This window comes from Squalius cephalus (genome assembly GCF_949319135.1).
Source record: "Squalius cephalus genome assembly, chromosome: 10".
In the NCBI taxonomy this organism is placed as follows: domain Eukaryota; kingdom Metazoa; phylum Chordata; class Actinopteri; order Cypriniformes; family Leuciscidae; genus Squalius; species Squalius cephalus.
In genome coordinates this window covers 7,098,197-7,124,411 of record NC_137131.1, presented here as the reverse complement: position 1 = coordinate 7,124,411, position 26,215 = coordinate 7,098,197, and the positions used below count along the sequence as shown (strand labels likewise).

At 36.6% G+C, this 26,215-nt stretch overlaps 1 protein-coding gene across 3 annotated transcripts in view; it reads right to left on the bottom strand.

Moving 5' to 3' along the window:
- Window positions 1-17,534: 17,534 nt before the first annotated feature.
- grm4 (glutamate receptor, metabotropic 4) overlaps window positions 17,535-26,215 on the bottom strand; it is a 162,332-nt gene continuing 153,651 nt past the window's right edge. For 2 of the 3 annotated variants that reach the window (XM_079883137.1, XM_079883136.1), the window contains exon 11: window positions 17,535-18,847. In XM_079883137.1, coding sequence (XP_079739263.1) covers window positions 18,798-18,847 — 50 coding nt within the window. In that variant the 3' untranslated portion in view covers window positions 17,535-18,797. Of the gene's footprint in view, window positions 18,848-20,620; window positions 20,654-26,215 lie in introns of all 3 variants that reach the window. The other variant, XM_079883138.1, reaches the window with a different exon arrangement.

Genomic DNA, 26,215 nt, shown 5'->3' with positions numbered 1-26,215 from the left:
TTGTAATGATCTTATAGGATTGCCGAAATCACACAGTTTGTAGCTGGCATAAAACACACACTCATTACGACCCATTTGACAGATGCATAATTTTATGGTAAGTTAAAACAGCCTGAATAATCAACTATTACCAATAGGCTAGTTGCACGTGGCCGCCATTTTGGATTTCGGATCAGCGAGTGTGCGGGTAGACACTTCCGGTTTCGCATTATGCCCGGTGCAGGGAGCCAGAGAAAGCCGAAAATGATTTTTTATAGTTGTTTATAGAATCAATTATCACTTAAAATACTACTAAGATCCATATTACTATCACACGAGCCAATGGCAATTAAATGCATGGATGCATAGTCAGATTAATGAATGCAATACAACTGTTCACGAACAGAAGATTGTATTTGACTCATGCTGCATACACATACGCAATGACAATTGTCTACTGTAAATATAGAGTTACAACTACGATTAGAGTTGTTTGCATAAAATGCACCGTGAACATTCACATGTTTGCCCTGTGATAGGCTACAATTTATCTCCATAAATACTATTTTCTCAATTCTGCGCATATATTTTTACTTACTTGCATCAATTGCTCGATCAATATTATCATCACAGCTGTACATTTACATTTTTAACTGTAGGTACCACAAACAATTTAAAGGAGAACTCGGCAACTCTAGCGAACTCTAGTCACTTCTTCGCTGATTTTTCCTTTTGTTGTCGCATGTTTTCCCCACGAGCTCCCCCTACAGCTGTGGGGGGACGTATATTTCACAACACGGTCGTAAAAAACTCACTTGCGGCGGCCTCCTCCCCCTCTCCACCGCTGCTCATGTGCGTTTGTATTGATCGGAGCAAGCCAACTGTATCGTGTGGAGCTATGTCTACCGAGGTGGGTAATACATCATACATGCGTGTGTGTTTATGTCGAATTGCCGTAAAGCAATTCGTGTTTCGCGCTCGTTCTCGTTCTCGCTTCTCACGAGACTTCCAATTTCTATCTTGCCGGGACGGTAGTCCCCAAGTTGCAAGGTTGGTTTTCCGCCTGGGAACGCTGGGGGGAGCGGGGAAAGTCACCAATATCACCAGAAAAGGTTGTTTAACCATCCAAATGAATTCGAGACAGTTTTATTTAGTTAAAAAAGTTACCAAGTTCTCCTTTAATATAGGTAAGTTTGTGTATATTTTACACGTAGTACAATACTGTGCTGCTTATAAACACCAGACAGATAATGATTTACGAAACAGATCTTTACTCATCTCACTTGCACAAAATAAATGCAGTAATAGAAAGCATATAAACGCACAGGTGAAATACACTGAAAATGATATGCACTTAAAAATTTGGTCGGGTTGAAGTCATCCCTCCGGATCTTCTGCATCCACTCAGCCCGTACCGCAGCGTCACCGGGGAATGCATGAAAGCTGACTTCTCTGTTGTAACGTGACGAAATGGTACATAACGGCACACAACGATGAAGTGCTGAGGCTGTCACCCTCTGAAAGGCAAGTCACCTCTCTTGAATCCTAAAAACACTCATTGTGAAAAAATATCTCTGTGGTAATGGAACTCGTTGCTGTTGTTCTCAGTCTAGAACTGTAGTTCTTCTCACATTTGACAAAGTTCATGTGTCAAATGTGCCAATCAAAATGTGACTGTGAAACAGATTGTCTGTAACTAAAATGTTGCTACAGTAGCTATATAGCCTAATATTAATGCTAGAAAGCCAATGCTTTGCACTTGGCAATTAGATTATTTTGTTCATGGAAGCACTAATACTCTATGCAACAATTTGCACCATATTATGTTAAACCTGTTATGAACATAACATTTGCACCCTCAGTGATGCTTTGCATTTGGTTTACAAGTTTCCATTTATACAGTATATGACGATCTCTAACGAGTGAACACAGCTGGTGGCCCTGGTAGTAAATGAACAATGCTCAGAGAATTACAGCATTGCCCTGCCTACACACTGAATGCCATGTTGCACGACTATAATATTCTGCATTGTTGTCTCTGTTGTATTCTGTTCTGAAGTTCAAAAGGAAGTAATAAACTGAATGCTGTAAGAAGTCAACTATGATTTTTAATTAATATATACATCCGTTATAGAAGATCTAACAGAATATGTAGATTTTTGCATTAAATGACTTATGCTTGTTAGCATTGAGAATACGTATTTAAAGACATTTTTGTTACTTATTATGTCAAACTGTATTGTTTTAATATATTGAGGAAATAAAAGAGATGTGATTTTTTGCATGAATTAATAAAAAAAACAGTGGACAACATAATATGCAACTTGTAATTGTCTTGATCCGGCATTATTCTCTATCTTGAACCGCCTCACTTGTTAATTAATTAAAACATCGGTAGGAAATGAAAAAGTCAATTATTTTTTCCAGGGTGTTAATTTGTGGTGCATGTGCAAATGAGGATGGAAAAAGTCGGATTTCAAGGTGTTAAGCAATCTGCAAATAAAGTGATTAGCCATGTACATTTTTATCTGGATTAAATAACAAAGACAAGTCATTACAAGAAATGTATTTCAATGCAGACAAATATTTGTGAACTAGGAATATAATGGTTATATGAGACAAGATTTATCACTTTTGATCAGTCCAACATACACTGTATAATTCAACCACCGCTGCATGTCTAAATCTTGTGCCATGTTCTGAAGGGCTCCTTTCTCCTTTCTAGACCTAATACATATAATAAAAATAATAATAATACAAAACACTTCACAATATGGTTCATTAGTTAACTACATTAGTTAGCATGAACTAATAATGAACTGCACGTATACAGCATTTATTCATCTTTGTTAATGTTAATTTCAACATTTACTTTATTAAAATCTTGTTAACATTATTAATGCACTGTGAGCTAAATGAACAAACAATGAACAGCTGTATTTTTATTAAATAATGTTAATAAATCCAGTAACAAATGTATTTCTCATTGCTAGTTAATACATTAACTAATGTTAACTAATGAAAGTTATTGTAAAGTATTACCAATAATATTATTAACACAAAGTAAAGTAAATTATCTCATTTAAATGATATTATGGTAAAGAAATATTACAATGTCAAAAGAAAAGTCTATGCTTTAGCAAAAGAGAAAGGTCAAATCAAATCAAATCTGGTCTCAGTATATGCCTGTACTGAGACCAGATTTGATTTGATGGTGGTGATCTGAGAACCACGTTTTACTCAACTGCGAATCCAACATGTGGATTTTATTTAGCCTCCTCCATCACATGCTCTCACTCATCATCAACACTTTTCCCAATTTGACAGCCTGTCAGCACTTCAGTCATTTCCCTTATTTGTTTGTGTTTGATCATCCACACCCCCTCTTGTTCTATAAAAATAGATTTATTTGCACCATCATCTGGACTGTAACAGCGATATGGCATGTTTTTTTTTTCTCACTAGCTATATGGAACTGATTTTGAAATATAATTGAGTCTTCATAACTGAAGTTATGAGCAAATTTAAACAAAATGATGCAGCACTCATGATGCTTTCTGATGTTTTATTTTTGCTCCAATGGCCCAGAAAATCAAAATTTTGTGGCGAACAACTATACATAAACCTTTATTTTACAGCTAATGTTTGCACGGTTCCTGCCTCCCAGAAAGCAATTGGTTTTCTAGTTAGTTGTTGTAGAGAGTCTCGATGAGTTGTAAGCAACTGTTAGTGTGACATCACTCTCAAGCCCTTCAAATGGCAAAAGTCACCAACTGAAGCCCTAACACGGAACCCCTGATTTACAGCACATTCAAGGCAGCCATTCAGAACAGCTTGCACAGAACACAACTCCAGACAACATGTAAATCAGCAGTTATTTTTAGGGAAGATTGGCTGTGGAGAGGTTACTGGAAGGTGGGAAAAGTTTGTCACTTACATTGTGTCAAGGTAATCCAGATCTATTGACACCCCATGAGGTTCTCGCCATATAATTGTAGCCCGTTTATGGAAATTGATATATAAAAACACTTTAAACATTGCAATAACAGTGCAATTATAATAAATCATGTTTATCCTAGAATGCTGATTTTGTACCTCAAAATGATTTTGATGTTGCTCTAGTTCCAGGTTGAAGTTGGCAGTTCAACAAGGGCCAGCAGGGGTCAAATCGAGCCGAAACGATCCGGAACAGCATTCTGGCGCCTTTGATGAGAAATTATATTTTTGGTTGTTTGTTTGTGTAATCTAATCCATCCACGTATGCTCCAGGCCAGTTTTGGTATGACCCGGTATACAATTTCTGTTCTCATTTATCGAGTGTGCAAGTGCTGCATGCAGACGGGTATTTACAAAATACTTTAGCTATAGGCAAATATGCCTTTTTATTGATGATTTTAATGTTCCCTCACCTCCAAAATTACACATTTAAACACAGTATACGAGTTTCCATCACCATCTCAGATATGACTGGATAACTTTTTGGAGTGAGCAAGAAACCCCTCCAATAAACAACATTAATGAGATGTGAGATGACTGAGAATATTACATAAAATGTTTGTTCTAAGCCTTTTTGGGAAGAAATAACAGCATTCTAAATGTACTATGTTGTTGTGCAGAGGACATGCTAAAGTAGTTTTTTTTTTAGACTGATGATCACAGTGTTTGGGGAGAAAATAGCATATGTGCGTAATGAAATGCCAACAGGTTATCTGTGAATTTCAGCTCACGAGGATACATTTTTAGTTAATCAGTTGGAATTGCTGCATCTTGCAGTTATAAATATGTCATGTCGCTCATGCAAATATTAAATTTCCAAATAAATACCAATGCTGTCTTTTTCTGTCTGTAACAGTTTAACTGATGATCTTACAGCATAACCAACTGATGATTTTGATAACAAACACAATACCATATATACCATCTTAGAGGGAATATATACAGTATTTCAGGCACCAATTAAAATAAAAACCTGAAATATTATTTTGGTTTTTCAGACTGGATTAAATTCTTGTTTGTTTAAACCGCTGCATGGAAATTACCACAGGCTGCCCTTTTTTGCTGTATTGCAGAGAAACTTGTTTTTATGTTTTGTACTCATGCCTGTGCTAACTTCTCAGTGGTGTGTTTATGTTGGAAATCTAGTTCAAGAGTCTATTAACCAGCTCTCCCATGGCTAAATGATAACCAGTGCAGGGTATTAGACGGCTTCCAGCAGGTCAAGGCCTGATTCATTTTAAGTCACTGTGTGTGGGAAAATGAATTTCTTCCAAAAATCAATCACATGGCTACCACTGTTTTATATTCTTCCACATTGACATTTGACAGTGCCAGGTGCACTTGCAGTATTCTTAAAACAGAAAACTTGCATAAAACGGCAATAAATATTTGAAACCAGAGCAGCGAAATTAACACTAAGCTATACAAACATAAATTGTATATTGTTTCTATGTAATAAACATCTTGAAATCAAGTTTTATATTTATCCATAATTTGTATTTCATTTTGTTGTTACTTAAATATGTAAATATATACATATATGCTTATATTTGCAATAAACGTAAGACATATTATTTGATTGTTATTGTCATTTCAATTTTGTGAATAATTTAAGGAACATTTATGCATTTATTTTGGTATTGTAAAGCTGTTTTGTCTTTTTGGGAGAAGATTCATAAAGTAATTCAAGATATGTATAATAGTACTTTTGAGCTATGTCCTATGTTATATTTACTGAATTATGATTTGGAAAATAAGTGTCCTTTTATAAGTAAATGTGTGTTTACAATGTTTTCTTATTTTGCTAAAAAATGTATACTTACTGCATGGATTTCCCAATCAGGACCCAGATTTGGTCAATGGGTGGAGCAGATTATAGATTTCTTGCCCATTGAAGAAATTACAAGTAAACAGCATTCAAGACTGCAAGAGTTCCAATCTATATGGGCCTTAGTATTAAATTATATAGAGACTATAACATGATAAACTCAATTGGAATAATAGATAATTCACACTGTGGTAGTGTAGATTCCTCTCTTTTTTTTTTTTTTTTTTTTTTTTGTCGTTGTTGTGTCTGGTAGTATTCTTGATGGGTTTTTTTTTTTTTTTTTTTTTTTTATTGTATTGTTTGTGTAATATGTGCTAAAAAAAAAAAAATTGTGAATAATTTGCAATAAATAAGATATATCGTCTATATCTTTATTTCTTCATTAATCATTTATTTATTCTTTATTTAGATTTCAACACCTTTAAATCAGTTGTTTTGTTTATCCATTGTACCTTTCCCTCATTGAAGCTTGAGGACACAGTTGTTGTCTTTTTGTCTAATTTTCAATACGTTTCTGCTTCAAATCAAAGTTTATAATGTTGTAATTCAGTTTGTATCTGGTTGGTTTAGTTTGTGGCTTACAACTTTTTAATGAAGATTGCACTTTATATATTGTTGCAGAAGCACCAACACTAACAATTTCATTTTAAGTCTGCTATTGTTGAGTACAATCAACTTGGATTTTTAAGTTATTTCAACTTAAATTACATTAAACTGACGAAGTATACAAGACATATGGTGTCATAAGTTATTGACTAAGTTCATTTTTTTAGTGTAGGGATAAATAAATATATTTTGAATGTTTATAATGTTTGCCAGTTATGACCTTTTCTCTCATTACATTCATTCCCAATGGATGCAAGGCTTTTTCACACCGGACGCATAAGACGCATTCAGAGCAGAAGCTACACACACCCATTGTGCTCTCACACTGCCAGTGTTTCTAGCATGCAACTGAACCTGATCATGAAGTCCTACATTACGTTTTTGCAAATTTATGAGTACATTTTACAGTTTGCATTCTGTAAAGCACATCTGAGTGACTAGGAGTGACCAAGGTGAGTGGAGCGTAGCTCTGAGTCAATTGTATAATCCGAACAAATATTACCCTGATCTTCACTTTGAAAGCTGACACCAGAACAATCCCAACCTTGAACTCTGCCCAAAAAGCCTAACACATTACTAAGGGGAATGGCATATCACGAGTACCATATAAACGACTGATCGCGTGTATTAGGTTTATATTAAGCCTGCAGTGCTGCAGTTGCCAGTCACTCCAAATCCACCTGGATGTACTATCAGAAGAGTCTTCATTAGAGAGAGAGAGAGAGAGAGACAGAGAGAGAGGAGTGAGTGGGTGGCCTGAATGGTATTTTCTGTACATCATGTGATCTGTGAGGGGAGGATGAGCCGGGTGGGGGAGGGGGTGGGGCGCTGAAAACCGAGACGTCTCTATTTACAGCTGCAGTCGATATATGCTTCAATTTCGCCCCTATCCAACAGCTAATCGGCGAGCTATTTGCCTCAATGTGTTTTTTCGTACATTCTCGTGTTACCCATTAGGCAAGGCGGTTTCCCCGTCTCCTCCTAAAATACAGTGTCTTTGTTTTTTTGTCCTGTCTCTTTCTCTCTCTAGGGGTTACACCAATAGCTGGTTGTCGACTGTGAATTCTTTAGGTCTTAAGCCAGAATCTTGCAAACACAGTGTCTTCTCTGTTGACTTGACCCTACAGCCACTGGTGCACTCGTGACGTCCAATTAATGGCACTAGATCCTGTGTTACAACGTGAATAAATACTTCTAAAAGGTGAAAGTTCACCGGGACTTGCCTTGGCTGCGTGTCAGCGGTGAATCAACACAGTCTTGTGATAAAGCGGACAGCCTGGGAGTATTATAGGCCTGGAATTCTTCAAGCCTGGTGAGTCAAAGCTCCAATCTGCAAGGCTGTAAACCAGTGGACGATCTCGAGGGGCTTAATATTCAACTTTGATGTATATGCTAGAATTACTAGACGACAAATAGACTATATGATGAATGTACTGTAAATACTGTACTGTAAGAAGATAAATATACCGTGCATAGTGCCAACAAAAAGAATCGCATAACAGTGGGATATATGAAATACATGTATTTTTTGAATCAATGTACAGTATTTTTATGTAACACTTTTTTTATAATATATGATCTATCTATCTATCTATCTATCTATCTATCTATCTATCTATCTATCTGAACTATATAACATTATCAACAAAAAAAAAAAAACTCATTATTGAAGTTTAACAGATGTGGTCATTATGAATTTTCATTGTTTGGAAAACAGCTGAGATTATGACAGAAAATCTTTGAACGTAAAATCGAGAGCTATAGATACTCATATTAATATGTTAGTTGTTCACTAATACCTTTTTAATAGCTTTTGCTTTCTAGTCCTTATGGCTTCTATTGACAAGTTAACTATTTGGTAATTAGAACTCATTTGATCTTTTGGAATTCAGTGTGAACTTGATTCAGATCTTTTGACATTTTTCAAGTTGTACCCAACTATAAGGCATCAATGGTCCGTGAAAACAAATGTTTTTAATTACACTAGTAATTTGGTGGCTTGCTGGTCTGTATCTTGCATTTTGCACATTACTCAGACATCTATTTCCATCTTTCAACTTGTGTAAATTAACACTGTCACAACACCAACATGGAGTAATTTGCAGTGTACAGCTCCCTAATCGAGATGTGATTACCGTTTATATCCCCTCGGGATTGGTGACAAGTGCACTGGTCAAAATTACACACTCTCAATCTGCTGACAAGTAAAAAGCAAGAAATTACACCAGATACTTGGGTGACAAGCTGGAGACTGGCTGTTAATCAGAGCAAGTGTGGTTCGCTGGTAATCAATCAAACAGCTGTGCAGTGTGTTTACCCAGAGGCACTGAGTGGAGAGCACACTGGCACACTGGCCTCCCAGGGCTCTGACACAGCACTACACACTGGATTCCCCACAGGGCAAAACATATTATATTGACAGTGCTTATTGCTTCATCAAACCCACCACATTTGTCATTAGATGCGAAATATAATTACATCGGATATTACGTCTAAGACAAGTCTACTTGACATCTGTGTGCTGCAGACTCAAAAACATGGCTATTTGATTTTACACGTTTTTTTTTTAAAGGTAAGTGTTGCACATAATTGATGCGTATGTTATAGACAAATAATACACGCACGCACACACACACACACAGACACACATTGTGTTTTCATGTTTTATGGGGACTTCCCATAGACATAATGATTTTTATACTGCACAAACTGTATATTCTATCCCCTTTCACTAAACCTACCATCACAGAAAACGTTCTGCATTTTTACATTTTCAAAAAAAAATCACTTAGTATGATTTATAAGGATTTCGGATATTGCCATCTTTGTGGGGACATTTTGTCCCCATATTGTGGTTTACCAGAACACACATACACACGCACGCACGCACGCACATACACAAACCATTCAAAGTTTTGGGATCAGTATATTTTTTATGTGTTTAAAAGGAGTCGCTTCTGTTCACCAAGGCTGCATTTATTTGATCAGAAATAGTCAAATGGTCAGAATTGAAGTATTAATTTCTTTAAAAACAAAATCTGGCCCCAAACTGACATGATGGTGACTTCAAATAAAACAATTTAATGCTAAGCAAATCTGTAAACACAATTAAACCCCATTTGAATTATGAATCCGCTCAAGTCCCTCATAAGCCCCCATTTCTTGCCTATGGCCTATATAATGAATAAAAGAGCTTATGGTCACACTCCACAAACACAAGGCCTCTAGTGAAACTTCAAAATTAGTAAATCTAGTAAATTCACTAAGGCCCAGCTCTCTTAAGCAGTTATGAGATGAGCCCATCAATTAGATCTGAAGGAATTATTAAGTGTTCACTTCTGTGCACAGTTATTGTGCAGAGAGCGACTGCAGGGGTATCCCCACTGGAGGAGCACAGCAAGTTTGGGTTAAATGACTTCCTCTGGAGCACAATAATAATAATAAAGCAGAACGTGATGTGACTAACACGTGAGACCACATCCACAGTTCAGAAGCTCTGGGATCTGCTCAGCTGCTACGCCTGATGTAGTTTAGTATGCATAACCGAGGGAAGATTTTGAGTGAATTTATGCTTTTGGGAGGAAGGGACAATTCAGCAAATACACTTGACCTAATTCCTTATTTTAGGATCCTGTTGAATTCTCTCACTGTTCACTATTGTTTAAGTGACTGGTCTGCAAATTTCTGCAGATGTGTTAGAATTGGATGTCCTAAACACTAGTCGTAACACAAGTTATTTATCAGAAAGTCCAGGCTGCTCTTTTTCATTTAAACAATGAAGGACAATGGTGACCAGTGGCTTTCAAGCTCCAACAGGGCAAAACGTTTCATAAAGAGCTGATCTGAGATCCTGAAGTTTGCGTTCTGTCCACATATAACACAAAGGAAGATATGTGGGAAACTATGAACAGTTCTGAGGTACCATTGACTTCCATTTATTTGTGTGTGTCAATGGTGCCCCAAAGCGGCCTGGTTACAAACTTTCTTCAAAATATCTTCCTTTGTGGTCAACAGAACAAAGAAATGTATACAGGTTTGGAACAACTTGAGGGTGAGTAAATGATGACTGAATTTTCATTTTTGGGTGAACTATCCTTTTAATGTGAGGAAAAGATCACAATTCGAGTTGTATAGCCCTATTCGGACGGGATTAACTTTACAAGGGTAGATGGAGTAATGTAATTTTACCACAGGACGTCTGTAATAATAATGGCCGATTCGCACGGGATAAGATATCTCAGTAAAACCAGCAGAAGTGGGAGGGGTAACTCGATTTGCGTATTACTTTGCTTCCTGATATCACTTGCGCAAACACATATAACCTATGTAGCCTATATATCAAACGGTTATGTCCGGTCGAACGATGTATTAATTAACTTCAGATTGGATTGTGTTGCTTTCGGTCTTCTTTCTTTTGGGACTAAAATCACAGATAAGCTCAGGTAATAATTACTTTACCCCACCTCTCCATGTCAAACTAGTCCCGTCCGAATAGGGCTATAATCTTCAAATATGGCTTTAATGCCTTGTTGATTGTTCAAATCTGGTTTCAGGGAGCTATGTAGTACTTCAGATTATTGATATGAAGCCTTCATTTTTATTCAGGCCACGATCACCTACTTAGAGAAGAAAAAGATTGTGTAGCTCACATGTAAAGTGACCAAAGTGGCAAACTTGGCTAAATCAATTGATTACATAAACCTGATAGCCTACCTAGTAGAGAGATATATGACACTCAGACATTGTATAAAGGAACCAATAAAAGTGGAGCTAAATGGCAATTATGTGTGCAATACAGAATCTATGAATTGCACACAAAATTGTCATTTAGGAAACATGGTTGAGGAAAGCATGAGGAAAGGTAGAGTTCAACCCGCAAAGGCTGCTGACAATCTTTTATTTTTTTGACATTTTAATCATAAGACACAGTAAACTAAATAAAGAGAACAAAAAAAAGCACACTCTCTTCAGGAGAAGTCTCTAAGGACCTGCACCAGCTGCCATTATGACAGATTGAAGCTCGGTGCAAATTGCTTGGCCCGACTATAACTTGACACCTCAGTAACAGTAAACAAAGCCGCTTTTCATCACAGCACATTCCCAACACATGTACGCTTGCTAACGCACATTTACACAACCTAATCCGTTAGCCTTAAGTGTTTGTGAATCCCTCTTTAAGGCAGAGGGAAGGGTTAGCGCTGCGAAATTAGTCGGAGTCAGGGAATTTAAATAGCTTTAGTGTCTATTTTGCGTTGTTCTTACAGCATTTACACAGAAGCGTGCCAGAATGTGATAGCCTAGGCTATATGAGACTACGGTGCACATGGTAAACACACATCCACAAATTACCACTATGAGGTGCTGTTTGACTGAAATCAACCTGAGCTGAGCTGTTTGTTTCAATTTCTTTGTTTTGCTCCTATGTGTCCAAATGCATCTGAATGCAGCTGATTTGAAATGAAATCTGATATGCAATGTGCATACTGCGCTAAAAGAATCATACATATCTCTAGTAATAGGCCTAACCCGAGTAAAACGTTACTTCAGTAGGCTTAGTGTGCTCAATTTGTTTTTGAATCAAAAATGGCCAAAGAACATTTGTTAGCTATATAAAAATAATATGTGCTGATTGTTTTAAATTAGTCTGCAAGCAAAACCCGCCAAACATAGTAACATGATTACGTAACATCTGCAAGTATGAAATGTATGGTAGTATAAAAATAAAGATTTGCATAAACAAATGTGCAGTGGGGTCCAATATTCTGAGACCACATGCAAAACCTTCGACACCTGGAAGAATCTGAATGTTTTTGATTTTGAAGGATTAATGAATAACAAATATTTAAGATTCTGCCCCCTGAAAATGCTGGGTCTAGAATCTAAGGAATCATTATCACATTATTAATAAATTATTACATGGCTCTGTGGAAGATTTGATTCTGATTGGTCAGTCGCAACATTCTGTGGTTGTATAAGCTAAACTGTACGGTATATTTTGACTCTTGTCCCTGGCAACCACTGTCCTACATTGTTTCATGTCTCGTATATAGCAGTCTTCTCATATATAAAATTATTTTTAACATTTATATTTTTTGTTTCCATTTATTATCTTTATCTATAAGTAGCCATGCAACGATCAGGATGATGTAGCCTGCTCTACAGTTCAAGGCTCCTGTTCGCTTAATACCTCTCAGGTGATTTGACAGATGAAAGATCTTCTAATTGTGATCATTGATCTCTGGCTTGTTTCTTCAAACGAATTTGCAGATTTGATTCAAATATCTGGATTAAGTTTCCTGATATCACTGCATGTTCTTGTGTTCACTGGAAAGGGAAGATATATCGTTTCACTCGTGATTGGCTGGCATCAACAGCAACAGCCAAACAGTAAACAGCCAAAAGGGCAAAATGGCCTTAATAAATGATCTAATGAATAAAAGTTCTATTAGATCTTATGTGCCAACAAACACGCAGCCATCTTTAGAATTTTGTGTTTGAAGTTGAACTTCCGTTTTGCGGTAGCTCTGTCTAGATATTTCTATGGCATCGCTGTCGAAGAGTAATAAGCCAGTGAAGTGGATTTACTTTTTGTAGAATTAACGAAAGTTATCATGGGTATTGTAATGTTTGAAACAGATGTCATATCAAACATCAGTAGTAATTCATTTCCTTTTACACTTGAAGCAGATTAAAGGACAAGTTCGGTATTTAACACTTAAACTCACCGAGTGGTCAGGGGTGTTCACTGATATGCTCACACAAAAATCGCTGCAAAAGATGCTTTCCAACAGGTGTTTTACCATTCGTTGTAAAACTGTGGACCTATTTTTTCAGACGCCTCCGGCGGCGGAGTAATACCGTACCTCACAGCACATCCAATACAAGTCAATGGAGTTGGACAAAAACTACGATAAAACCTGTTGGAAAGCATCTTTTGCAGCGATTTTTGTGTGAGCATATCAGTGAACACCCCTGACCACTCGGTGAGTTTCACGTCTTTGTAAACGAAAGTTTAATGCGTTTTTAGGAAGGATTGTTCCAGTGCCCATAGGCAGCCATTGTGGAGGTGGTGGTGGTGGGGGGTGCTACCACAGAAACCGAAAATTCTCGGGCCAGCAGCATGTGTCCAAATTTCAATCTTAACCGTTCTATTTCATCAGAAACGATCTGAAATCAGGGCTTTAAGTGTAAAATACCGAACTTGTCCTTTAAGCTCCTTAAAGGGATGGTTCACCCAAAAATGAAAGTTCTGTCATTAATTACTCATCCTCATGTCGTTTCAAACTTATAAGACTTTCGTTCATCTTCAGAACACAAGTGAAAATCTTTTTGATGAAATCTGAGAGCTTTCTGTTCCTCCATTGACAGCTTCGCAACTACCACTTTGACACTACAAAAAGTTCATAAAACTAATCCATATGAACAAACTTCATTGGTTCTTGCCTGAAGCTCAAACGTGCTGCTTGCCTGAAGCTCAAACGTGCTGCGAAACACGAGAATGAACCTCATTGGTTCTTGCCTGAATCTCAAACGTGCTGCGTAACACGAGAATGAACCTCATTGGTTCTTGCCTGAAGCTCAAACGTGCTGCGTAACACGAGAATGAACCTCATTGGTTCTTGCCTGAAGCTCAAACGTGCTGCTTGCCTGAAGCTCAAACGTGCTGCGAAACACGAGAATGAACCTCATTGGTTCTTGCCTGAAGCTCAAACGTGCTGCGAAACATGAGAATGAACCTCATTGGTTCTTGCCTGAAGCTCAAACGTGCTGCGTAACACGAGAATGAACCTCATTGGTTCTTGCCTGAAGCTCAAACGTGCTGCGTAACACGAGAATGAACCTCATTGGTTCTTGCCTGAAGCTCAAACGTGCTGCGAAACATGAGAATGAACCTCATTGGTTCTTGCCTGAAGCTCAAACGTGCTGCGAAACATGAGAATGAACCTCATTGGTTCTTGCCTGAAGCTCAAACGTGCTGCGTAACACGAGAATGAACCTCATTGGTTCTTGCCTGAAGCTCAAACCAGTGTTCGAATTGTGTCAAAGCTCTTGGGGGGTCCCCCCCCCCCCCAAAAAAACAAAAACAAAACTAATAATATACATATTTTCATTTATTTTTTTCATATAATACTATAATTTCATTTACTTAACTTTTAGTGTTTCAGAACATGTTTTTTGCAGCTGAGCATTAACTCTGTGCATAATTGATGAACAAAGACTTTTCTATTGTAATAATCCGGATTTTTCCTGGCTCAAAATGAGGCGTTGGTGCTAAAATCCCGATCATGTATTTTAATAAGATAATTAAATGTGGTTTTTTTTTTGTAGACCATCATATAACTGTTTCCCACAGTATTTTTGTGGGTTGAGCTCGGTACCTCTTGGGGGGTCCGGGGGCATGCCCCCCCGGAAGAAAATTTTGTACATTTTAAAGATAAATTCATTAATCTGGTGCACTTTGAGTCACCCGAATCTGCTGTTGAAAATAAATAATCCACCCGCCAACCTCCCGAACCTACCGTATATGATATTCTCTGATTTAGATATCTGCATCTGATCATCACATTTCAATTATTCAAATTCTCAGTGTTAAGCATGATGATAAAATATCACACTGAAGTAGGCTGATTTAAAATTAAGATTTATTTAAAATAAAAGTTCTTCTTTTGTCAAAATTACATTTCCAGTCTAAACAGAGACTTTACTCCTTTCAAACTTAAATTGTCAATGTTTCATTACATCACTGTTGGAAAACACTCTTATCAGAATAATTTTTTTATCTTTATAAAGGGCATTTCTTTCCCTAATTTTTACTCTCTATAGCCTACTCTTTCCCTACTCTCAGGGAACTGAGGTTACGTTAGTAACCGAGTAGGCCTACGTTATTTCTTTTTTTTTTTTTTTTTTGATATTCAAAATTGTTTTAATCAGGGCATTTGTCCGGTTGGGCAAGTACAATTCTCTTTCACTTGTCCCTTAAAAAAACACGTACACGCACGTGTCCCGGACAAGCGTTAATGCTGAAATTCTATTCAGATCTGTAAATTACCAAACAATCATAAAAGAAAGAATATTATCTTACCGTCATCGTGAGGTGAAAATGAGGATTCACTCTGCCAGACTCTCGTGAAAGTGCTTATCTATAGCACGAAATTTATTTCTCGTACCATTTATTCGCAAAAAATAGTTTTTGCGTGCATATGATACGCACTTTATGGCGTGTAATACACACGTACTACACACCCCTAATCCTACTCAAGGGGTTTGCAGTGCGTATCATTTACACGCAAAAAAAAAAAAAACAAAAAAAAAAAAAAACTGTTTTTGGCGTATAAATGGCACGATCACTAAAATGTATCTGTTTATAAATTTGTGCGTCTTTTCAGACGCAAATCTAATTTGAATTACTTTCTAATGGGAGCGGCAGCGCAATACTTCGATTAAAAATAAATATATTAGCCTACCTAATAAATTATGTTTCTATTATTTTAGTTTTAATGAAAAACCAGGGGACCCCCCGAGGTAATTTTTTTGGGCCTTATGGGGGGTCCCTTGATGCTTATGGGGGGTCCCGGACCCCCCCAGCCCCCCCTCAATTCGAACACTGGCTCAAACGTGCTGCGAAACACGAGAATGAACCTCATTGGTTCTTGCTGAAGCTCAAACGTGCTGCGAAACACGAGAATGAACCTCATTGGTTCTTGCCTGAAGCTCAAACGTGCTGCGTAACACGAGAATGAACCTCATTGGTTCTCGCATGTCAAGCGAACATGCTTGAGCTTCCGTTTTAAGGGCCAATATCATATTTATACTTGGAACATCAGACTGCATTTTTTATATTGCGTTATCTTATTTTACATTTTTTAATTATCTGCTTCTCCTGCACTGCAATCAAACGACCAATAGCTGTCATCTTTCAAATGAATCCACGGTTCATACTAACTGTAAGTAGCCTAATATATGTAAGCCTCTGATAAAATAATGACATAATTATTCCCTCACAAATAAATCTCTCAGTAAGAAAAAAAATGGCTTTTTTTTTTGGCTATGGTCTATTAGATGGACGGACGTTTTTTTTTTTTTAAATACATTTTTTAATAAAATAATATTATATTTCTTATAAATAAATGGTAATGCATGTTTCACTCATCTACAACCCTTGTTAACAACCCTCTTCAGCTTACATACTACAATATCCCCCCACCCCATCCCATACACCCCCAGACACACACACTCTCAGTATTGATCTCAGAGTACATGACCTCCTTTGCACAGCATCCTGATCCACCCTTCACTCTATGCTCTTTCCATCAATTTCTAAGCACTGTCAGAGAGATTGAGCAGCATTCCAATCAAGCCCCTGTTTTATGTCCTGTATTCGAGACAGACCTAAATAAGCCTAACATGGGCTATAATTTATGTCTGCTAGCGATGCCGTTATACATCACCAGCGCTTTTCTTTATAGCACCTGTCTTCTACTCTGTTGCCGCTGATGGCAGATACATCTCACACTTAATAATGGGGCCTTCAGAAATGCACATTATGATAGACGGCTGCCTGTTGTAAAAGCAATATATTTCAGAAAAAAACTACATTTCTTTTAATTTCCACTGTGCCTCTGTGCCAGGTTGTCTCTGAATCTTCAGGACTAAGTGCCTTCTTGAAGGAGATTTTAAATGCACTAAAGATACTATTTTTTATTTAGTTATGAGAATAACCCTTTTGTGTTTTTGACCAATATTATATATAAAAAGAAATGCAATAGAGTATTAGCCCATGACGAGGAAATGCAACTCTTAAAAAAATGAAAGCTTATAATGTATGTTTCAGTTTAGGGTTTGTCTATTATTACTATGCTTGTATAATTATAATTGTTTGTCGTATTATTATTATTCTTGCCACAAAAGCTTGTGCTACATATCTGAATCATCACACAAATTGGGTTTATAGAAGAGAGCTGCGCTATTACTTTTCGAAGCAATCCAACATTCGGGTTTTGCCTGACAAGAACAATGAGTGAAAAAGATCTAGCAATGAGCCCAAACCATATGTGACATAAACATTTGACATCGCAAACAATGCAGAGATGATTTTTTTTTTGCAGAAAACAATGCGTTTTGAAAAATTTCTTTATTAGAAATTATTTATGTATAAAAATTAACATGCTTCACATACCTCATATGTCTTATTTTACAAATACTTTAATTCAGGCACTGTTTCTGACGATTTTTTCTCTTTTAGGATGAAAAGCAAACATTAGCAATCGGGAACACACATTAAGTTGCCATTTATCACGGTCAACATAGACATTTTATTCTGCAGCACAAACAGTGCAAAAACAAAGAGGAGAAATCATAAGAACTGAATCTTAAATTCACAAACATCTAAAGAGACAAATCAGCTTGTCTCTCTATCACCTGACATTTCCAGATACGAATACTGAATCCTGTCATCTACTCTCTCCGAGCTTCTCAGAACCATTCCTTTACTTGAGATTGGTGATGCTTTGAGTTTCTTTAAAAGTCTTCGGTTAGCTGCATTCTTATGAAGGTAACTTACGCGCGCCCTCCTGGTCCAGTGGATGTTGGTTCTAATATCTCGAGCGTTCCTTTCCAAGCTGGCGTCACGCCATTTCTAAATTGTGATTTTTCGATTTCGCACAGGTGACTGTGACAGCTATAGCACATTTTGACAACAGGGCAGATTTGAGTTCCTCAAAGGTGTGTACTTATGCACAAGCAAACATTACTCCAAAGAGCACTTCGTACATCTTCAACAGTTTCACAAGGCCCATGGTGAGGTAACAATACAGCAACATAGTTCAACAGCATTCCAGAAGGTTCTTTTTTTTTTGTTGAAAAAACGAAAAGAAAGAAAGAAAGAGAAAAACAACACAGCACAGGATGTCAAAACCAGCATGCTCAACATCTGTAAACAATGGTCACTGCCTTTGCTGTTGTCATCACCAAGGAGAAAACAAGAAGAAAAAGCTCCGAATTATTATTTTTTTTAAATACTTTTTTTTCTTTTTCTTTTTTTAGCCACCACATAGTGTTAGCGCCAATGAAACAGCAGACACTGACATGTTGTCCTTAATTAGTGTGTATCACTTTAACAATGACATCTGGAATAGATAGAGCAAGCTGTAATGGAATAGTCTGGGTGACAGACCGTCATTCCAACGTCAACGTCTCAACGGTCACGGCCTCCCCAGATGCTCCCTGTGTGACTTCACATAAGCTTCATTAATGGAAACATGTCTGTGGAGGTCCCCCAACCATCCGCTGTTTCACTTCCATACGTGACACAACGTGAGAGTGATTTATCTTGAGATGCTGTCTTCCAGGGGTCACTTCTGAGATTCGGTAGTGGCCTTTTATCACTTGGCTAGATTGCATGGTTGCTGTAGCTGATGTACGTTTGTTTAGGGCTGAGTCCTGCAAGGGAAGAGAGAGTGTTACAAAAATAGATCATTTGAGTCTCAGAAGCACTTAAACATGAACGCAGCTGCTTTATTAGAATTTCACGACCTGAAGTGTGTGGGGGGTAATTCGATAACACTTTATTTCGATTGTCCACTTTAGACACTCTACTATACTGTATTTGCAACTACATGCCAACTACCAGTCAGAGTATTAGTAGACTGTCTGCTTAAAGGGATAGTTCACCCAAAAAAAAATATTTGTCATAACTTACTCACCCTCAAGTTTTTCCAAGTTTCTTTCTTCTGTTGAACACAAAATATTATATTTTGAAGAATGTTGGTAATCAAACAGTTGACGGTAGCCATTGGCTTCCATAGTAGGGGAAAAAAACACTATGGAGTTCATACCGTCAATTGTCTGGTTACCAACATATCCAAAATAGCGTTTTTTTCAGCAGAAGAAAGAAACTCATACAGGTTTGTAGCAACATGAGGGCAAGTAAATGATGACAGAATATTCACTTTTGGGTAAACTATCCCTTTAATATCTGGTCCCCCAACAGACACTCTACTGAATATAAGTTGCAAGTACATGTCAACTTATTCTACTAACCCTAACCCTAACTAGTTGACATGTAGTTGCAAATGAATAACAGTTGGTTGACATGTAGTAATTTGGTAGGATACGCACTAGCGAAAACCTTTATCAAAGCAATATGACACAGTTTTAATTTCTTGTCAGGCCTGGTTGCAATGTGAAGACTCCTCCTTTGATACTGCTATTAACTTGCCAGAAGTCAAGTAGCATGTCTCTTTTGATATCAGACTCTGTCTTTCTTGATATCAAAGTGCAAATTACTTGACTGAGACGGTTGTCACCTTTTGCAAAGGAGGGCCATTTAACACCTTCTAAAAACATGCCAGTTGCCAGCAAACAGTGACAAGTCTGCTATTAAAGCATTCCATCAACAAAAACCCAATCAACAGCCTAATCCTGTCATTCGGCATCCATCTTGCAATAGCTGTGTCGTACAAACAATCACAAAGGGTAGCATGAGTGACATTGCCTTCAGCTATTTATGTAATGACCTTGCCAAAGAAGGAGGGTCAATGGAAAATTCAAGCTCATTGCATCATTATATGGAGATCAAAAGGTTACCTCATGCAATCATGCAGGGCCGTTTGAATAAGGAAGGTGAAGTGACATTTGACCCAACACTATGGTGCGGTTCTCAGTCTGGACTGTCCCTCGGCGTATGGAGCACTGACCCATAGGTGCAGTCAGATAAATAGCTCCATTTCAGCTTAGAGAGAGGGGCGTTGACACAAAACGCAAACTTAAATGATTCTTGCTCTATATAAAATATCATTGGAGGTGCTTGATTTTATCTAGCATAGATTCATACTGCTCTATTTTAATGCCTTCCCAATTTGTGTTTGTGTTTATGCAATCTAGGCCATGCACTGTTCTGAAAGTTTTCATACCTACTCTCTATTGGTTGAAAAATGCATAAAAACACATTTATTGCTATCTTTAGGTTTTCCCCCAGTATAGTGTTTCTAACCAACAAAGCTCTGTCTAAACAAGTGATTTGCAAAAACAATGCGGCATGCATGCTTTTTGTCTTTAGCAATTCTAACAAATGTCAGCGTATTCTCAATGCATTGTCTATTATAAACTAATTGATATGCACAGTTTAAGCATTAGAGCTAAATTGAACATAGTTGAGTTTAACAATTAGGTCCAACAATAAGCCAAGCAATAACCAATAATTAAATTCTTTACCTGTCTTCACTGTTTAGTTATCATCAACACACCCTGAAACACAGGTTGAGTGGTTACATATATTAGACAGGTTTCATTTACAATAACTTTGCAGCATTTAATACATCTATAATAAAACATTTGATTGAAAAAGAAAAATTCAAACAATGGATGCTGCTTCTTGACTTGGTTTTGCAATGCAAAATTCAAATGCAACACATTGCAGGTATAACATGTTTGTCATATGGCCATGAAGAGAGAAAAAAAGCATTTGAACCTTGTATACAGAGATGTTTCTGCAGTATGCAAGCTTTGATTTTTTTCACAGTACGTCAATCAATGTTGGATCCAAATTATTCTTTTCAGATGCATCCTATTTGAAATGCTCTTCAACCCCCTGAATGCTCTCTTTGAAAGAATTATAAGCTTGAGCGGTATATTATGTTCTTTGAAAGTGTTTACAACAATTCAAATATTTTCTTTATCGGTTGATTCATACTCAAGTAACTCAACCTCGAAGATGCACGTCATATTCACAACCTGAATAATGTTCCCTTTACTGTAGGAATCCAGAAAATATGTGGTCTTTATTTTAATGATTCACAGGCAGAGCACAATTGTAAGATAATTGTGTCCTCATCAGGACAATTGTTTTCCATCTGTGTAAATTGGGATCGTTCGCGATGCAGAGACAGGATCCTTATGCAAAAAGCACATTTCAGCAAGTTTTCTAACACAACAATGTTATATTAAAATAATTTTGAGTTCCAGTGTTTCAGAAATTCTTTGTGAAGGAGATTTCAATGTAGGATTTGCAAAGGTTGTGATTGTGAATACATTTGCAAGGCACAGTAACAAGCTACTGTAAATGCCAATCATTCTAAATAATTTAAAGATAAAAGCATATACCAGTACATTAGGCATAATGCAGTCGAATACATACATTTCAGTAGTTTTTATATGCTACAAGCAAATGTATGCTTCACAAAATTATAATACAGCCTATAAGCTTACATAAAAAGTGCACCACTAGCATTGCCACTGGTCACTTTTTAGGGAAATCATCCTACAAATTGGCTTATTTATAGCTGTATTTGCTTATTAAGCTGGGGTAGGAGAAAGCAACATAAAAAAAACAAGTGAAAAAAGTGACTTAAAAACATCTTTTCACTAACCACTCACAAACTTAATTTTCTCAAAAATACAAACTTTTGCATACATGCTGCACACGTTACAGCAGAGTTTGTGTTAATTACAGTGTAATCAGACTTTAGCCATGAAAATGTTATAATTAACAGAAATAAGCAAAAATGTCTGGGCATATCAAAACACCTCCAGGGCCCAAAAACACCACAGACCCCAGAGGGTTAAATACTGTTTATGCACCACGAATAATAGCATATAGCAATAAATAGCATCTTGGTTACAATGTGCAATGTAAGTGCAAATAATAATAGATGCGAATCATACAGAGAGTAAACAGTATGTTATATGTTATTTGTACTAAACGTAAAATATCAGAGCAATGGTGGGTGGACTTAGTGAAAATATGGTCTTTGGCTATTTGCAGTCAATGAACTGTAAATAAACATTGCTTCAGAAAGCAGTAGAGTAAATGGTAAAATAATGTGCGCTACAAGCCAGTGTGTTTATGATTACGATAAATTAAAATGATACAATAACAAATAACTGTTTGCAATATCACGCTGGAAGAAGATGACCAGAAGCCTTGAAACATTCAAGTTAGAAATGGCCGCACCAGCTCACATTAAAAATAAGGTGAATAGAAGCCCAATGGACATAGGACCTCTGGGATGCTAGCTAGACAGTACTTTTAAAAACAGCTTTGAGGGTTATAATAACCACTGGATGTTAATGACGGGTTGGGTATATTACACAAAATAATCTGTGTTTATGTGTTCTGGAACGAAAAGTACAGTATTGTGTATAAATGTGAACATTTGTATCTCAGAGATTAACAGTAATATCATTGCACGTGTGTTTAAATTATAATATTTGTGCTTCGGCTAAGCCCATAGACGGATAAATGAACAAGCATAATTTGGTGCTGAAAGAAGTTTATTTCAAAGTAACATTATGAACTCCTTTGTATGCATGAGCCCGTTCGGCTCTAGCTCGGTGTTCATTACATGGACACAGCAACTCACACTAACACACTCTTAAAAGGACAATGGATGCATTGAAGTTTTCTATATTTTCTGTCTAGATCTAAAAATCTTGCAGTCTCATTTACAACAAGCCAAAGTAATATACTAGAACAGGTCAAGTAAAGCTTAACAGAATAAAACAGTCTACAATGTTAAGTCTCTCTCTGTATATTGATAAACTCTATAGTGTGTGGCCACCTATTGCAAACACAGACGTATAAGTTTCTGTGTTATAATTGAACCTGTTGGGGCCCATTTGGCCTTAAGGCCCATTGAACTTGGATATGCAGAGGTGCTTTTTCTCTGACTAAATATGCCCTGAAATTAAACGACCTTGCACAGAAATTGTCAGGAGGCATTAAAAATGTAATTGTCATTAAAAGGTAGCCTGAAGGAATATGCTGCATAAATTAATCCTAACTATTAAAAAAAAAGAAAAGAAAACCAAAGCCTATAACAAAAATGGAATTAGTTTTAGATGTGTGTACATATCTAGAAACATCAAAGTATGCGGCATAATATTTGAACCACTTTGCTTTGTTTAACAACAGAAAAGATATTCCTGATATTAAATTGCAAAAGTCTGACTTTCTTTGTTTTTGGGTCCAGAATTGGGGAATCTGCAAATTATGTATCAAATGACTACATGTGATATATCACATTAAGGATTCAATGCAAAGTAAATTAAAAACTACATAAAAAAAATGTTTAAGCTGTTGCACACTGCAGAAAACTCTCTAACCAAGGCAACAAAATGTGATATTGAATTGATATCTTCAATTCAACAAGTCATTCATTAGAATGGTTATATTGTGGTCAAGAGACTATTTCAAGGAGATCCACAATGATGTTTTCAGTCATTCAAATCCTGACACATAAAACGGCTTATGTAAAGACTCGTATTGTTATTGATCATATTTGCAACTCGCTCAAGAGCAAAACTCTATTCCTCAGAGAGCACAAAAGAAAACCTATTGATGTTTATATAACGTTTCTATGAGTTTGATCAACTGACCATGTCATTCTCATGCTCTCATCCTCATTCTTTGGCAAGTTTCTATGATCTTTGCAGGCAACATCAGACACACATTATATTTTGATCTTGTTTGCATGCATGCATCACTGAACTCAATACACATACTGCATTTCAATGATATCAAAGATGGACTGTTACTTCAGGATGTATTGGAAGCAAGGTGTCCTCTATATCAGTGATAAAACTGCTTGCCAAGTACTGACTTTTGTAGATACACTAATGGAGTGTATGACTGTGAATAATATGTCACAAATATGCACTGACACTATAAGAATAGCTACATCAAACATGTCTTGTGCTCATCTTGATTAGTCTCAAGATCTTTTTTTTTTTGTTACAACCAGTAGGTGAGATGACAAGAATTGTGACTTCAGAAGTGTGACTTTAGGAGCTTCCGAGAAGACAGAGTGAACTACCTGTATGTCACATATGTGTTAAATGTGATACTGTGAAGACTAGTCACCTGCGAGTTAAAAACCGTGAAAAAGCAATGGGTGTGAAATGCGTCATATTCCTTTTGTTAATGGCTAATCACCTAAATAGAAAGCACTGCTGCAAGGTACACAGTGTTTCTTCAGGGGTTGCGTGCTGCCTTTTTAAGCAGCATAAATAATCAAAACACAATTTAATTGATATTGCCTATTGCACAAGCCAAATAAATAAATAAACAAACAAACATCAGTGTTGCATAAAATATATTATTCTAAAAAATACTATTGAATAATAAAAGGTCCCAAGACAGTGACCTAAAACAGACCTTCTTTTTGAAGACCTCCATTTGACCTCTACTTTAAACACTGGACTGAAATCTTCTCTAAAATCCACAGAAACTGCATTTATATATCAAAATGCATCAGATCATTCCAAAATAATGCCAGACAGACTTATAATCAAACATCGTTCAACTGCATAATTCTATATCATGGGTAAAATGATACCCATCAAAAGCAAGCAGAAATGAGCAGTTATGCCTACGTATAATTCTATATCATATGTCTATGTATGTTGTAGAACAAAACGTCAAGGTATCAAGTTACATACTGTTTATGGTCGTTCAGGTTTTGATTTGTGACGTGCTACAAAAGTCATTGCAATTAGAATCATATGTTTCAATCTCTGCATTTAAAAAACTACTAGGGAGTGTTTTCATTACAGCTTGTAAATGTTTTAATTGAATGCATATGTGTGTGTGTTTTGTAATGCATGTTTGTATGACTTGCCTGGTTAAATACAGCTTTATTTTACCCATAAATTGAAAAAGTCCATTAAAAACCCTTTAGAAAAATCTCGAGGGAACCAGTGGCAAATCAGTCTTCCGGGTTTTAACGTGACCACTGCACCACTCTATTGAAACAAACTATCTTTTTTAGTCATCTTCAAAAAAATCATGATATATTTGGAATCTGTGTTATTGTATCGCACCAATGCTAATAATAATGGTGATTTCTGCCTATAACATGCACATAAAGATGAGTCCTTGCTTGACTAGAAACACAATTAGGAACTACATAATAATTCAATGTCATGTAATTCACTAACACTTTATAGCAATGTTTCTATCACATTACACTACATTAAGACACTTAGCAGACACTTTTATTTAATGCAATTCAAATCTTAAAGGAGGATCACAAATCAATTAGAATCAACAAAGAGATCCCATTCCACCATTAATGCATTCATGAAATGTTAGACATCCCTGAGCCAAGGAGAAATTATTTGTTAGCTAGCTTTTGCTTTAAATGCAAAGAAACTGCCTGTATTAAATGACTCTGGAAAGATTTTTTAAAAGGGCACATGCTAATGTAGTCACTGACTCTAATACCTCATTTACAAAAGCACATTGTTCCACTGCAGTGAATTCAAAGGGGTGCTATAGAGAGCAAACAAAGCACAGAGCACATGAAATTCACACTGGTGGTGGTGGTAGTCTGGCCCATGCAACCGGTGTTAAATATTTGCTTAAAAACATTCAGTGCTAACTAGTCATGCTTAATTGGGTGAATTTTCATCTATGTAGCAACATTCATTACACAATTTCATTCTGTTGTCAAAACATTTATCTGGATGTCTCCCTTAATTCAGAGCTATTTGTTACTAAGACCCACAATATGATTTACTGGGTATTGCTACATTGCTAAATTAATACAAAATGCAACATAATGAAAGCAGAGTGGATGCGCGTTGCTGTGAATGCCAAATGCAATGTAATGGAAGCAGATAATTTGTTCCTTCCTAGTCAAACATGATACTTTGAATCTGCTTAACACAATATTTTATTCAAGCACTAGTCAAAGTACAGATATATCTTGGGAAAAGTCTTAGTAAATTCATGTCATAATGAATTTTAATATTCTTTGTGCATATCTCTGACTGGATTAATATTTCTTTATGGTTTCATAGCTTACATGG